The 16,109-nt window shown below is 41.0% G+C and overlaps 1 protein-coding gene across 3 annotated transcripts in view; it reads right to left on the bottom strand.

Annotated features, from left to right (window-relative positions):
- Positions 1 to 16,109, bottom strand: part of wry (delta and Notch-like EGF repeat containing weary) — a 325,629-nt gene that overhangs the window by 14,504 nt on the left and 295,016 nt on the right. For 2 of the 3 annotated variants that reach the window (XM_083127305.1, XM_083127304.1), the window contains exons 7-10: positions 12,983 to 13,125; positions 9,620 to 9,742; positions 5,105 to 5,207; positions 2,740 to 2,891 (exon numbers count right to left, since the gene is read on the bottom strand). In XM_083127305.1, coding sequence (XP_082983431.1) covers positions 2,740 to 2,891; positions 5,105 to 5,207; positions 9,620 to 9,742; positions 12,983 to 13,125 — 521 coding nt within the window. The remainder of the gene's footprint in view (positions 1 to 2,739; positions 2,892 to 5,104; positions 5,208 to 9,619; positions 9,743 to 12,982; positions 13,126 to 16,109) is intronic. The other variant, XM_083127306.1, reaches the window with a different exon arrangement.

Genomic DNA, 16,109 nt, shown 5'->3' with positions numbered 1-16,109 from the left:
AATGGAGACGCAACAAAAGAAACACCAATTTCGTATTTCCCTATGTAAGGAGAGTTTTGGACATCCTGTAGTACAATGGGCATGCATTTACACGTCCATGTTCAACTAGGAAGACATCTGTAGGCCATGTGTTGTATGTCCTGTGCATTGTGGTACGTCTTCGTAACTAAACTCTTGTTCCCAACCAAAAGCAGTACAAATGAGAGCCCGGTGGGGTTATGAAATATTTCTTGGAAGGTTTTGTGGGGAAACGAAGACAGTACGGAATGAGAACCAAGAAGAAACGAGAGACAACAAACCAAGAGGAAACGAAAGATAAGAAACGGGAGTGAGGTAATGAGAAACAAGGGAAAAAAGCTAACAAGAGAAAGGGACAATGAAACAAGTCATGAAACAAGAAGCAACACAAGACAAGATCAAAAGAGAAATGAAAATCAACACGGAAGAGACACAATAAGGAGGAGACGCAACAAGAAACAAGAGGCAACAAGAACAATAAGAAACAAGAGGCAACAAGAACAATAAGAAACAAGAGCCAACAAGAACAATAAGAAACAAGAGGCAACAAGAACAATAAGAAACAAGAGGCAACAAGAACAATAAGAAACAAGAGGCAACAAGAACAATAAGAAACAAGAGGCAACAAGAACAATAAGAAACAAGAGGCAACAAGAACAATAAGAAACAAGAGGCAACAAGAACAATAAGAAACAAGAAGCAACAAGAACAATAAGAAACAAGAAGCAACAAGAACAATAAGGAACAAGAGGCAACAAGAACAATAAGAAACAAGAGGCAACAAGAACAATAAGAAACAAGAGGCAACAAGAACAATAAGAAACGAGTTTCAAAGACAAATTTTGGCAAAGTTTTCTTTGAAGTTCACTTCATAGACAGATAGGCTTTGGTACTGGACCTACAGTTTAAAGTGGAATCCGAACCACTATGTGGCTCCACCAGCAATTAGGCTATTTAGCACCCGTTACATCATACGGAGTCCAGCTCCTTACCTTATCTAAAATAACTAACACAACTGTAATGTTGGAAACTTAAATATTCTGACTTCAGTTAAAAGCTGAGGTTGTGAAGGGGCACTCATGACAAACAAGGATAAAACACACGACAACACAGTCCTAAGAAGATTATACTGGCCGTACGTTCAGACGCCAGAGCCTCGTTAGTCTGCAAAATGCAGTTCAGGGTGTACTATAGGGAACTAAAGTTGACATTTGGGTGTCTTCGCAAAGGGTCACCCCATACACCCCGAGACGAGAAGAAGAGGAAGTGTGAAGCAGTGAAAAACCAGGGGCAACGAGTCAACAATAAATAGAGGCAAGAAGGAATAAGCCAGGAAACAGAGAAATAATGGAACAAGAAACGAAAATGAGGCAATGATAGGCAATAGGAAACGAGACACAAAGGCAAGAAACATGAAACTCGAAATTCTGACTGGCACAAGGATAAACCGAAAGCTAACGTGCAAATTCAAAACGCAGAATCCTCATTGATTTTATTAAAGAAAATCGCCACAGCAGGTGGAGCTGAAGGTAAGGGGTGTTCTCTCGATGCCTTCACGCGGATGGAGCGAACGTGATACATGTGTTTAGGTGAAGCACCTCTCGTAAAACCGAAGCTACGAGGCTGCTTCAAGTGCCCGCCCGAGAGCCCTTCGCGAGGAATTTAGTGCGGCTGCAGGGAGAGTCGGAATTGCGACCTCGGCTCCTTCGGGATGCTGCGCTCGTATCGAGATGGAGAAATAGGTGGGTGCATTTATCTCCCTAAGGTAAGATGGGATCCTAGGATGTATGGGAATTTTGGAATATCCAATCGACGACTTGCCCATAAGAACAAATTCCACTCGACGAACGCTTCTACCTCGTTACATTCTAGGTACGGTCCCCGGCAATAAAAATGGAACAACTAGATCCTGAAATACTGGCTTCCCTGCAATACATTGTGTGTGTGTTGTCCAGTTCTACGACGATGACTTCAATAGCAATTTTTAATAGAAAGTTGTGGCATCGCCTAGCTTTAGACAACACACACAACGCCTTGCAGGGAAGCAAATATTCCATGATCTAGGATCCCATTTTTATTGCCGGGGACTGTACATACCTGCAGCGACAAATTTTCGGAATGGAATGTTTATAAAAGAACAGTACGGTGATGCACAGGCTACGTATATCTCCAAATGTAGGAAGAAAAAACTAAGGTTGCAACACTTTTCCAATGAATTTATACACGGTGTACAGTTCTAAGAAAATTTCACGTTATTGCACAAATGTCTCGGAATCATTTCTGTTATTACTATTGAGACAAAATTGAGGGTGCTGAAATGAACACAAAGGGTGCGAACGCCACTGGACGTTGAAGTGAACGTCCCTCCCCATGGACGTCCGCAGATGTTTTTCCAGGGAGGGGCAAGGAAGGTATTTTTTCCAGGGGGGGCAACATGGCATATTTTCCCAACTAATAGTGTTCATTCATCAAAAAACATTGCTTAAATTTGAATTTATCATGTTCGTGCAATAAATAACACACATTATTGTGGCTAAAATTAAATTATATGTGTGAAATATGTAATTTTTGGTTGACTTTCGTTTTCCGGGGGGGCACGGCCCCCATTTCCCCCCCTTCCGGACGCCTATGTCCCTCCCATAAAGCACCACTGCTTACCTTGCACCCAGTGAAGGCCCGCTAAGCGACTCGAGGATAATATTAATAGATGTCTATACTCACCGTGACAATGACGATGATGAGAGCGCAGGCCAGAGTCCCGGCGGCGATGTAAACGTTGTGAAGATGATCAAGGTGAATGGATATTGGCATCTGAAGGTCGAGGCTCTCCCGACTGGTAGATGGCGTGGCTATCGCATCCATCACGAATTTGTCTGTAATAGGGAATAAACTGAAAGATAGACACCCAAATGAACTGTAGGAATTAATTTTTTTTCGTTTTGGCCTCTAATTTAAAAATTTTCGTGGCAAACGTCTATCTGCCATCCTCAGAACATGTTGATTCCAAACTGATATTTTTTAATTGCTTCGACCTTCCGTTAATTTCGAATGTCTCCACTTCTAATTCTGTCTCGTAAGGTGACTCCACTTAAAAATCGCGAAAATCTGATTTGTGAACAATTTTGTCACCTTGACAAAGAGTCCAACATTCGCTACCATAGGAGATCCGATTTTGAAATTATGTTATGGTATCTAATCTGAATTTGTTTTCCAAAATTTCTTTTCAAAATTTCATTCTACAGTAAAACCTCGTTAATCCGGACTAATGGGAAGGATAAGTTGACCGGTTTAACAAAAGTCCGGATTAACTGAAATAACCTAAAAGAACAGTGGAAAGTGCATTAAAACTCCTTTTATAGCAACAAAATGCGTTTAGTATGGTATATTTAAAGGGCATAGGCCTAAATACACTATACAATAACTACGTCTGCGGGAAACAGAATTTCATCAGTGGTTGACTGCCTTTTCCTTGGGAAGTTCTCTTGTTGACTTCTAGCCACATTTAAAACCTTGCATTCTGCTTTTTTTTTTTTTTTTTGCCTTTTGCCTGTGCGGATTAAGCCAAGCCCGGCTTACCGGAGTCCGCATTAACGAGGTTTTACTGTATTATAGAAATGGTCACTGTTTATTGATTGATTTGCTTTTATTTTACTTCGCTTTTTGTACCACTTTTGGCTAACTTACGAAGATGAAGATGAGTTATGATATGATGAAATTGATAACGGACACTCGCAACCATCCATGCCCAAGCCAGGATTCGAACCCGGGACCCCTGGCGTCGTAGCGCGATGTGCTAACCACTCCGCCATGGGGGCCGGCTGTTCACAGTTGAAAAATCTAAAAAAGGAGGTTGTGGCCCTGCAGTTCTCCCCCTCCCCTCGGATAAACTACGCTTATGTTTTGAGAGAAGCAAGAAGGGATTAAATTAACTCACTTTCACTCAACGGATGTGCCAGGTGCCTGGGCTTGCCTAGTTTTGATGGCTTCCAGGAGAATAAGTGCTTCTCAGAAAAAGGACTCCGTAACTGTAATGATTGTAACATTTTCGGACACAACGTCACAGGAACGGAAAAGCAATCATTGAAAAAGGGATACATCGGTACTTCATACAATTATTCTTAACTTACAAACATCAACGTATTTGCCGTTGTTATTTTCTTCAATTTTATTCCATTTTAATCCAAATTCGAGTGACTACATTTTTATTTCATATTTCCCAAACATCAGCAAACCATTGTTCAAATTAAAGGGATCGAAGCAGTGTTACCAAAACGTGAAATCACCATTTCCCATTCAAAGGTTCAAAATTCCCCTTTCTAATCAAATTTTCTCTTCATCTTAGGAAAATTTATATATCGATTACAAAACTTCATTTGCTATTATTATTATTATTATTATTAGTGCTGGTAGAGTTATTAGTACTAAAAATTTATAATATCTAAGAAACTAAAAGTTAAAATATACAAATCAGTAATTTTGTTTGTAGTATTATATGGATGTAAAACTTGATCACTTACATTAAAAGTGGGAGAAAAAATTAAGAGTATTTGAAAATATTATCCTTTGGAAAATATTTGGACCTAAAAGAGATGAGGAGACAGGTGAGTGGAGAAGGTTACATAATTTAGAAGTACATAATTTGTATTCATGTCCAGATATTATGAGAATAATTAAATCAAGAAGACTTACGTGGACAGGCCATTTGGCACGAATGGGAGAGGAAAGAAGAGTTTACAGGATCCTTGTTGGGAAACCTGATGGTAAGAGACCTGTAGGAAGGTCAAAACGAAGATGGAGGGATAACGTTGAGATGGACCTAAAGGAAATCGGTAAGGATGAAAAAGATTGGATTGATCTTGCCCAGGATAGGGACAGATGGAAGGCTTGTGTTACTGCAGCCATAAACGTTCGGGTTTAAGATGACTAGAAAGTGAGTGAGTTAGTTAGTTAATAATTTTTGTCCATCGTCTCGCAGACATTATTTCCCAGGAAAATTGTAATTTATTAAATATGAAAATTTTCATATGGTAGGATAGATATAAGTGATAAAATGTCACAGAATTCAAGATATGAAACTAAACTGTACCTTCGCACGTTTTTCCTGTGAACCCTGCAACGCATGCACAGTAGAAAGAGTCAACGCTGCTCCAACATGTCCCGCCGTTGTGGCAGGGGTTTGGGCTGCAGGCCTGAAAGAGAAGGATCTTATTAACTCAACAACAAAAGACCCAAAAGGGCAACGCTCAAGTCTCCAAAAGGAAGCATGCATATTCAGATGATATGCACAGGATATACAAACAGAAGAAACGTTACATCTCTGGATATCTCGCAAACATAACCAAAACGAATCATGTGATTATCTCAAATGTGATATCGTAGAGGAACGTACATAACTTGTGGGGGTGTTTAAAATGTGTACTGAGCACATGTCTTCAGTATATTTGAGAAAACTGGATATCTGAAAAGGTTATCCACATAGGAATATCTATCATAATATTGGCAAGGTTAAGGTACCACACAATGCACATAGCAACATTCCCTGAAAGCCCAGCTTGGAATATGGAGGCTAGGGTCTTGCACATCCACAATCTCGACCATTTGTGCAGGTGATGTGATCAATACCACGCTCCGGCCGCCTTTACCCCTCAGGGCAGCCCATAGGACCCATTTATTTGATGCTGGGTGTCGACATCCTACCTAATGGAACATAAAAGAGGATAACAAGATGTACATATTTAAGATCAACAGTCTCTGACGTCATAACGTAGGCTAAAATATTACAAGAAAAAAATAATCAATTACATATTTACAAAGATTGCGAATAGCCTTAATTATACGAGGCCTGGGGCATAAGTCATGGCAACTATATTTTTTTCTCAAAGTTAAAGGGTAGTACCACAATATGATCGTATGTCTCGAAGAAAGTGGCACCCTTAGTATGTGAACACGTCACTAGATGGTAGTGTAATGAACGGTTATCATGCAGTGTTCACCACCGTGGCTATCAATGAACAGCGTTCGTGTATCAAAATAGCAGTTATTCGGGGATGGAATGCCAGAGAATGCCACAGGGTGCTGGTGGAAACTGGGAAATAGTGTCCTACTCTATGTGCGCTTCTTTTGTTCCTGTAAAGCTTGTTTGCTTTCTGACTTGTAAATACACGTGGCACGATGCTATTTTTAAGGATATTTGCTCGCTTCTCTATCGTACACCTGGTACACATGATCTGCATTGTTCGTGCCGGTTCCGCATTCTAGCAAGAAAAACAATAGTTGCCATGACTTATGCCCTAAACCTCGTATATAGCTGTCGGAAAAGGTCGCATCAGTGTTATTCAGGAAAGATATTGCAATGCGTTCAGGGTACTGTAAGGAGATATGCACAATGAGACATGCAAACTAGATTTCCTAGACATGTGCGATGTCTACGAACCTAAAGTGGCATTTACCGATGCGAAAGGTCTTGCGGTTGTTAGCGCTGAGAGCGTCCAATCTCCATCCTCCTCTTAGCTGCCATTAACGGCCTCTGGTTGGCTAAATGGATTCCGGAGTTAGCCTAAGTCGATTCTGGCCGCCGTCATGCCATTAAAGAACAGGATGCGCTCTTCCAGAGGAAGTTGCACCCAAGTACACCGAGGACCACACAATTGCATCTTCTCAAGAGGAGAGCATCGTCTCTGGTTAACGCGTTGCCTTTGTAACCAGCAGCTTCCTGGTTATGATTCGATTCAGTGGATTCACTCTCGATTAGCTAAGACGAGGAAACGTCAGGTCAAATTCTTTTGATTTGATTTTGTAAAACTGTGATTCTGCGTCGCTTAAGACCAGTCGCACACCGGATCCGACACGAAACTACAAGTCATTCTTCAGGGAAAGTTTTACCATGGTCTCTTATGGGGACCGCACACCGGACGAGACATTGACTTGAGTCACGTTGCGACCGTTTGCAACAAAACAACGAAGGACCGTTGAATTTGGTCTCGCATGGAGCAGGTTGCGACAAAAGGACCTGCGCCAATTCATTCACTTCAGGCACAGACATCTCATCACAGGCCGTAAATCGGCGCAACTTGATGCCAGAAATTAAATGCAGTCATTGAATCTTACACTAAATGGTTAATATCGTGTTTTCTAACCAATTCACAACATATAAACTGATACATCAATTCAATTCTACATAGGGTACAGCGGGGCTATTCCGCCCATTTCAACTTTAAAACTATAAGAGATGAATTGAAACATTTGTAAAGAAATCGATAGTTGTAATACAGTAATGATAGTTTAATTAGGAACAGATTAAAAAAAGGTAAAGTGTTCCCCTGTGCATAGCACAACGCCATGAAGGTGTATAGGGGGTGTGGGGGTAACGCCCCACACTTTCTTGATCCGGTCGTGAGTGGGGGTGATGTGATCAGCATCACGCCCCTGACCGCCTTTACCCCCCAGGGTTTCCCCCAGGTACCCATGTTATTCGACGCTGGGTAGGCGCCGGGGCCGCTTCCACCGTTAGAAAAGTTCCCGGATTTGAACCGGCCGGGGATCGAACCCGGGACCTTTAGCATGGTAGTCAGACGCGTTACCGACTGAGCCACCGCGGCCACCCAATTAGGAACAGATTACTATACATAATACGTGAGAAAAGTAATACACACTCTTATTAAAGATATATTTGAGGAGTGCAGAAATCAGAATTCACAAAAACAGCAGGGCTATTGTGCTCAGTAAAGGTGCTATTCCGCCCAGCTGCCACTATTTTAGAAGGATTGTTGTTAAGGAACAAACCAGTTTCATCAACATTAAAGATCAGGTGAGGTTGATCACAAATCTCCTCACATAGATTCCCATACAACTCAAAGAATTTAGTGACAGCCTGCTTATTCATTCTCAAGCTCTCGATTTTGATAATCCTTCCGGTTTTCTGAGAGATATCACCGTTTCCTTTCAAGAACCCGAAAACCAGTCTTTACCTGCAGTCATGCTTCCTATGCATCAAGGATGTCGAATATTTTTTTTATTGTTGCATTAGTAAATGCTGCTTCATTCATCGTCTCTTCGGATCATTTAGGGCGGGGCTTGTTTCTGTCCTATGTACGATCCATCTGAAATGAGAACTTAATACTTGCTGTGGACAATTTCACATTACAACACCACTTACGTAAATAATTTTCTGGAATAGCCCAGTATTTACAGAGCAAAATAGCCTGTAGTAATTGTGAAAAACGTACCAACCAGAGCGAAAAGGAAGAAAGCGAACTACATTTATGGACACATACAATGCATAACCTGTGTTCTAATAGCTTTAGAGAAATGAGTTAAAATTTCGAGTGTTTGTGCATGCCACCACACTTTACGTTCGTAGGCTCTTTTCTTTAGCAACGTCACTATTTCATCGCAGTTAACTTGTCTCATGAGATTCCTACTTCTGTCCCATCGAAGATATAACACAAAGTACTGGGAAAATGGACACGAGCGGCAGTAAGGAGACCACGCTTCACACTGAACAAAACAAAAGTTCTCCACAGTGCCAAGGTATGGAGCTGTGGCCACATTTCTCATTTTGGGGCGGAATAGCCCCGCTGTACGCTACACATGTATTGATTCTTCCGTAAACTGTTATACTCATAATGCATCGTTACCCTCTTCCAAAATTATAAAAGACAGACCTAGAACTATTCCGTACATGAAGAAAATTTAATATCAATTGTCCTCAAGAGATTAGACAACACTAAAATTTGGCTCTTCCACTGGGAATCACACCAAAGGCGAAAGCGCTAAACATTTATCTAAGTGGAAGATCATATACGTATGTCACACGGTCGTACTGTTGAGACTCCAATAGGAGCAGAATCAGAAATTCAAAAACTTTACGTGGCAATGTTGTAGATCGCGCTAGAACCACAGTGGCGGTAAACCAATAAATTGTTTCTAAATTGCGATTTCAAACGAGCGTGCTCATTCTACACATCATGTAATCATTTAAATTTTCTGCTATAACTGCAAGTGCACTGAACTGAATTTTGTTAGTTTTGTGAGTTACACTGAAAACGTTGCGAGTTACCTTATCATTATTTTATGTATAGTAATGATGGTATACAAATTATCATTTCCACTATATATGTTTAAAATGTTGGACAACCTGTATCACACACACAAACCAAACACATACTGTATACAAAGGAAACAAAGAATCGCCCGACCCTGTGGCCGAGTGGTTAGCACATCGCGCTGCGACGCCAAGGGTCCCGAGTTCGAATCCTGGTCGGGCTTGGTTGTTTGTGAATGTCCATTCATCAATTTCATCATTTCATCACTCATCCCCATCTTCGCAAATTAGCCCTGAGGCACAAAACGCGAAGTAAAATAAACTAAATCAATCAATACAATCAATCAAGAAACAAAGAATGCTAATTTCCCATGTTTAGCATCAATCAACCCCAAACCAGACACGCCCTTGATATCGAATCAAGTCCCTTTACGTAATATGTTACAGCCGACCTTCCAAGCTGATCGAGTTCACCCAGAATATCTGGGAGCAGATGCCCCTGGGAATTCCCGGATTTTTTAACGAAAGGAAACCAATTAGATACGGTTGCAGCCTTACCTCTCTGGAGGGGATGAGGCAGTCGGGGCCCGTGAACCCCTTGGGACACTCGCAGGAGTAGTTGTTGCCTCGGTCGACGCAGTAGCGGTGATCGGGGCAAGGGTTCGGGTCGCATAGGTCGACCTGCAACGATGGAGAAGAGATTGGAAATCAAGGAACTGGAGGTTTGGTGCATACGGAACATTATCTTAATAGTCACACACAAACAAATAATCATATTCATCACCTGTGTAATATAACATATGGGACAGAGATATGAAAACATCCTAAAAGGAAGACAAATGAAAGCTGAGGGGGTTGGGAAGAGAGAAAATAAAAGAATAAAAAGAGGGGAAGAAAGAAACAGCAAAACGAAGAGGAGCAGGAAAGGGATAGATAAAAGGAGAGAAATTGGAGACTGAGAGAAAAAGGAGGAAGGGATACAAAATGAGAGAAACAGAGATATAGGGGAATATATAGAAGCGGAGAGAAAAGGTAGCAGTGAATGAGAGAGGGGGAGCACAAGAGAGAGAGAAAGATGAAGACTTCCCAAGAGATCAAAAGGCAAATGGAAACAGAGAGAGTAAATGAAGAATATAGAGAAAATGACGAGGAAAGGAGGAAGGAAAGGATAAGAACAATAAACGAGAGAACAGAAAAGAGAAAGATAAAAGTTGAGTAAATGGGACAGAGGGAGAGATAGAGAAGGAAATAAAGAGGAGGGACTGATATAAAATGGAGAGAAACAGAGAAAATGGGAGATAGATACAAGCGGAGTGAAAAGAGAGCAGAGAGAGAGAGAGAGAGAGAGAGAGAGAGAGAGGAGAGCAAACCAGAGAGAGTGAGAACGAAAAAGAGATGGAGAAAGAGGAAGAAGGGAAGAGAAGAAGAGTATGATACAGGGGAGAGAAATAGAGATGGGGAGACAGACTTACTTGCATTCTCTATTTTCCCCTATTCTCTCCCTCCCTGTAAAACTACACTCTCTCTTTCTATCTCTCTTTCTCTAATGTGATAGGGGATGTATGCAAATTTATTTAGTAATTCTTTGAAAATACTGAAGTATTGGAATCTCTCCCAGCCTACACATTTGTAAATTCGCCTTTTGTTGTTTTACGTTTGCGATTTTTTAAAGCAAAGTTTTTTTCGATAACGGATCAGATTGACAAAGAACAACAGATTAGTGTGTGTTTTCTTTTCTCTCTGTCTCTCTCCGCGCGCGCGCGTGAGCACGTACTTTTTATTTCCATGTTCCATCTTCCGCCGTTATTGTTTCTTCTTCTTCTCTCCTTTTCCACATCCTCCTACTCTTTAATTTTTGCTGATGTTTCTCTCTCTCCCTCTTTTCTCTCCCTTCTCCCCTCTACTTGTCACTTTCTCTCTCCCCTCTGTTACTCTTTCTTTCTCTCAATTTTCCTCTTCCCTCATTTTCTATTTCTCTCCCCTTTTCTATCCATCTCTCTATCCTCCTGTCCCTGTTTTTATCTCCCTCTATCTTCCCCTTCTCCCCTCTACATTTCCTGTTTTCTCTCTCTCTTAATTTCACTCTCCCCGTTTTCTATTTCTCTCCCCTTCTTTTCTTTCCATACATCTTCCTCCTCTCCCTCCCTCTACCTTTCCTTTTCTCTTTCTCTTCTCCTCTTTCTCTCCCTGTTTATCTCAATTTCAATCCCCCTTCCCTTCTCTCTATCTCCCCGCTCTGGAAAAACACGTTTACTTTATTACACAACCTCAAAATGCATATATTTGTACCCAGCATCCATAAGTGCATCTCCGGCGCATGATGAAGAGGGCCCGGGGGATAACTCCCAGCTCGCATCCCACGGGGAGAAGAGAAAACTCATGCACACACACGAACGAACTGCTTTCTCCCAGACGAGTCCAAATTGTGCTTTTTTTTATTGAACCGTTACATTTTTGCCATTAAAGCGAATATCTCGTTTCATAAGATAAGCTGAATTTATTCCTAGCGCAGTAAGATTACCTTGTAGTACCGGAATCAGAGGTCAGCGTCATAAGTTAACGGCTTTTGCTAATTCCAGAAAATTGAGATGGAACTTTTGCTTGCACGCAACCCAAAGTACTTACAGTTTCGCTTTGTAGGTGGTACCAAATCGTGTGATTAACAACGATATGTTCTTATCGTCTGAATTAGCCTCAAGGATCTCTATCCTGTATCAGGTCTGCTGGAAATGATGTGGATTTAGAGACGTTTCTATATCTTTGCTTTATAGTGTAAGAGGCTAAAATCTAAAGCAAACTCTTATAATTTGTTCCGTAGTAGCTAATTCCAAATAAGATTGTATTTGGAATATACAGGGTGCCTCAAAAAATTTACACACATTTTGGGAAATTGTGAAGAAAATTCATGTAAAGTTTAGGACTAAATTAGGGAACACACTTGCAGAATTTTTCAAGTTATCGCGGACTAAATTACACTATATAACTACATAATAGATAATACCTAACTAGAGAGCGGATGTTTAGGTACTAAGGAACTGAAAAATATTTGTTTTTGTTGTAAACAGCAGAAATATGTGGCTAAAAATAAAACATATTTTCATTCAAAATTCTAGCAAAATAGATACTCATCAGTGAGAGCAGGATGTTAGTGGCTTGTTGCATTCGTTGATTACTATGGACAAGAAAGATCATATCAAAATTGTCCATTGAAAGTGCACACCCATTATCTCTTAATGACTTGCACTGTGAAAACGACCATTACACATCACATGTACTCTCATGAAGTGCGGGATGTCATGCACACGTATGCCATCAATGTCACCTGCATGTTCGGGGTTTTGTAATCAAGGGTTGGATACCCGGTGGAGACACAGTGGATCGGATCTCACTTTAAACTTTAGGTCAGCAGGTGCTGTATCAGCAGTGACCGGTGTGTTGTGGATCCCCGGATAGGGTAGTAATTTACTACTTTATCGTGTATTTTGTCTATTTTATGCATTAACTCTAAAATATGTATTTACACAAAGAATTCTAAAACTTTATTTTGTCTGAAATGTCTAAAATATGTACACTTTATAGCTTTTCTTTAGAAATAAGTGCTGGAGGCACATAGTGGTCCGGATCCCACTTTAAACTGTAGGTCCAGTCCCGATTAACCTTACTGTACATAAAGTGACTTAAAACACCAACTCAATCAATCAATTAGAAATAAGTGCGTATGGTGGACTTCCGAAGTACCAAAAAATATATTTTTACCTAATATCCGCTCCCTATACATAACATATTCAATTCAGTGTCATGAGTAATAAGGTGGGACACATGGAAAGTCATGGCACGTTCATGTAGTGTGTACAATAGAAAGTTCAAATAAATTCAGCGTTATTACTACTTTAAGCATCACAGTATGTAGTGAGTTCCCACCTTCATGTGGCACCGTTTCCCGGTGTATCCCCGTCCACATATGCACGTGTAGCCGTCTATGTGATCCATGCACGTCCCTCCGTTTATGCATGGGGAAGACTCGCATTCGTTGTATTCGTACTCGCAGTGCTGGCCGGCAAACCCTGAATATAGAAAAGTTTCACAAGTTAAGCCACACAAAAGAGATATCATTAATAACCTTAATTAATAAGAGTTTCACAGTGCTAGGCTGTATAGCAGAACTATAGTACCATGTTACATGCAGCTTCAACTTATACCATACCCTGAAAGAAAAAATTGAAGTAATCGTGGAGGCATTTTGGATGTCTGAAGAATCACTATATACCGTGCGTTCATTTCGATCTGCACCCGAGAGATCGGGAGAAGCGTGGCGGGCGGCGCTGACGGAGATGCCGACATTTGCGGCCTGTAATGCCTGCTTATTTTTATAGACATATGCAGACATTTATATAAATATTGCAAAACGATCACTAACCTGTGTTATAACACGCAAAAGTTCTTCTGTAATTCATCCAAGTTCTGCTCTTATATACACAAATAAATACGCTTTAGAAACGATGTTAAGAGCCACAGATAATAAAACATTTTAATCATAGTTTTGACCAGTAACGTCCTGCTTAAGTTTATATCCTTGAAAGAGTTTTGTGCCGATGGGGATCGTTTGGAGGTTTTGAATGTGCAACACTGTATCAAGATTACGCTGTAGAAGAAACCGTTAAAAGTCAATAGTGTTCGTGAGCTTCCTTGCAATCCGAAATCTCCGAGCTCGAGTTTTTTGTTCCTTCGCGACTAGATGAAGACAGAGTTGTAAATATAGTGGCGAGCAATGTAAACCAAGAGCGTGTTAATTTCGTACTGTGCGCAAGAGTGTTATTCTTTGTTACTTGCAGTTACTTGTTTGTGTTATTGTAGTGTGTATGTGTGACGTGTCAGTGAGACGATTGGAATGCCAGCCGCAAGATTCACGTTAGAACAAAGATTTTTTTATGAATGACACGTACCTACGTGAAAACAAACTCGTGTCGAGACGTGTGTAGGTAATTTGTACAGAAATTCCCATGCGTTTCAACTCCACACAGAGATACGGTTAGACATCTTGTCCTTAAATTACGAGAAACTGTATCGTTAAATTTTAAAACACCTAAGCAAAAACGACGGATTCTAACCGAAGCAAAACTCGATGATATTGGTGCAGCGTTAGAACGTTCTCCAAACAAACCTCTACGCCGTGTTTCACAAGAGGTGGGCGTGTCAAAATCATCGGCACATACAGTCACTAAGCTACTAAAATTAAAACCATACTCTTATAACACAGGTTAGTGCTCGTTTTGCAATATTTATATAAATGTCTGCATATGTCCATAAAAATGAGCGGGCATTTCAGGCCGCAAATGTCGGCATCTCCGTCAGTGCCGCCCGCCACGCTTCTCCCGATCTCTCGGCTGCAGATCGAAATGGACGCACGGTATATCTATTGATGAAGGAATTGGGAGCATAAAAGTCGCAACATTAATTTGCCTCAAAAATCGCTCTGAAGCTCGTAAGTTGAACGCTCATTCACCCCACATTCCACCGGATGCAGAGCTGAGCAACAAGAATTTTCCACTCGGCTCTGCACAGTCAGCAAGGCAACGGCCCTCGCCAGCGGTGAGTGCACCTCCACTGTAAATTTCCATCTGCATCCAGGGATACCCCAGGTGCACAGTGGAGGTGCAAAGTCCACCAACCTATGACTCAAATCCAATGTATAAAACTGCTGGAGACAGTAAATCGATCTCTCACTTCGCTCCAATATCACCACCAAACTGATCGACGAGAAGAGGACGACGGCCTGCTGAGAGATCGCGACACTACGAGGCGGCAACAAGCGAGAAGTCCACAAGCAGTCCGGATTAAGCCAACCGAAGAATCTGCAAGAATAAAACAAGTCGCCGAATTGCCTGCCGTCTCTTATCGTCACCTTCGATCTCTCCAGCGGACACCTGTCACCGTCGCCGACGCCAGAAGCGGAGGGCCAGACCAACAGCAAGGGGTGAGTAGCGTTCAACAACACAAGCTCCCAACAATCCTTCATCAGCCTCCTTAAGGGTAGAGGTGGTTAGCCAAGTCAAACTTAAGACCTATTGTATTTATCTGAGCTACGTCCCGGCGTGACTCGATCCCGTACCTTACCCGACGTCACGCTACACTATATACTAGGAATAAACGCTCCAACACAGCCAAACGGTATTGAGTTTCCACTGCGCAACGTTATCATAGTAACATCGTCGTCTTGTAATCAAAGAGCTCCGGGTTCAATACTCGGTGGTGGCACATTGTAGTTAGGATTTCACTTTGACCTGTAGGCCCAGTCCCGATTAGCCTATCTGTGCATAGAAGTGGATTAAAAACTCAAATCAAATCAAATTCAAAAGTACAAATGCCATAATATATTTACGTAAAATATTATCGTAGTCGTAATATGGTTGAGATGGTGATGTTAGAGGACCAGGATTTTGATGACATTTCATATTTTAACTGGTGCGACGTAGACATTGCTAACTAGTACAGAAATCCTGAACACCCTCCTCAGGTTGAAGAAATGTAATTTTTTGGGTCAATTTTTGGTCATTTTTTACCATTCTTTTATTTTTCGGTCATTTTTTTAAAAATTTTGCGTCATTTTTAGGTCATTTTTTAAAAATTTTGTGCATGCTGAAACATAAGAAGTTCAACAATTTCTGTTTTGGCTGAATGTTATCTTGGGATACTTACTCTGTGTTTTACTACCAGCGCAACAGAGCCTGTCTGAAAATCGCGAAATGCAACATTGTCCAGTTTCTTATTCACAGTCCGTACAACACACCAAGGTGAAGAAGCAATTGTTAAATTGTTTGTCTTGGAATATATATACTATTTTCAATAAGCAGATTGAGTTTTGTACGAATTTTTGGGTCATTTTTCAAAGATATTAGGTCATTTTACAGGATTTTTGTTGTCATTGTAAAGGTCATTTTTCAAAGATTTGTAGGTCATCAAAATCCGGCCCCTGTGATGAGAATAATGTATGAGCTTAAGGAAAATTTAGCACATGTGGTATGCCAGACTAGAGTTCGTTTGGTCCGAC

Source organism: Lepisma saccharinum, chromosome 8 (genome assembly GCF_977018435.1).
Source record: "Lepisma saccharinum chromosome 8, izLepSacc3.1, whole genome shotgun sequence".
In the NCBI taxonomy this organism is placed as follows: Eukaryota; Metazoa; Arthropoda; class Insecta; order Zygentoma; family Lepismatidae; genus Lepisma; species Lepisma saccharinum.
This window is presented reverse-complemented; position numbering and strand designations above follow the sequence as displayed.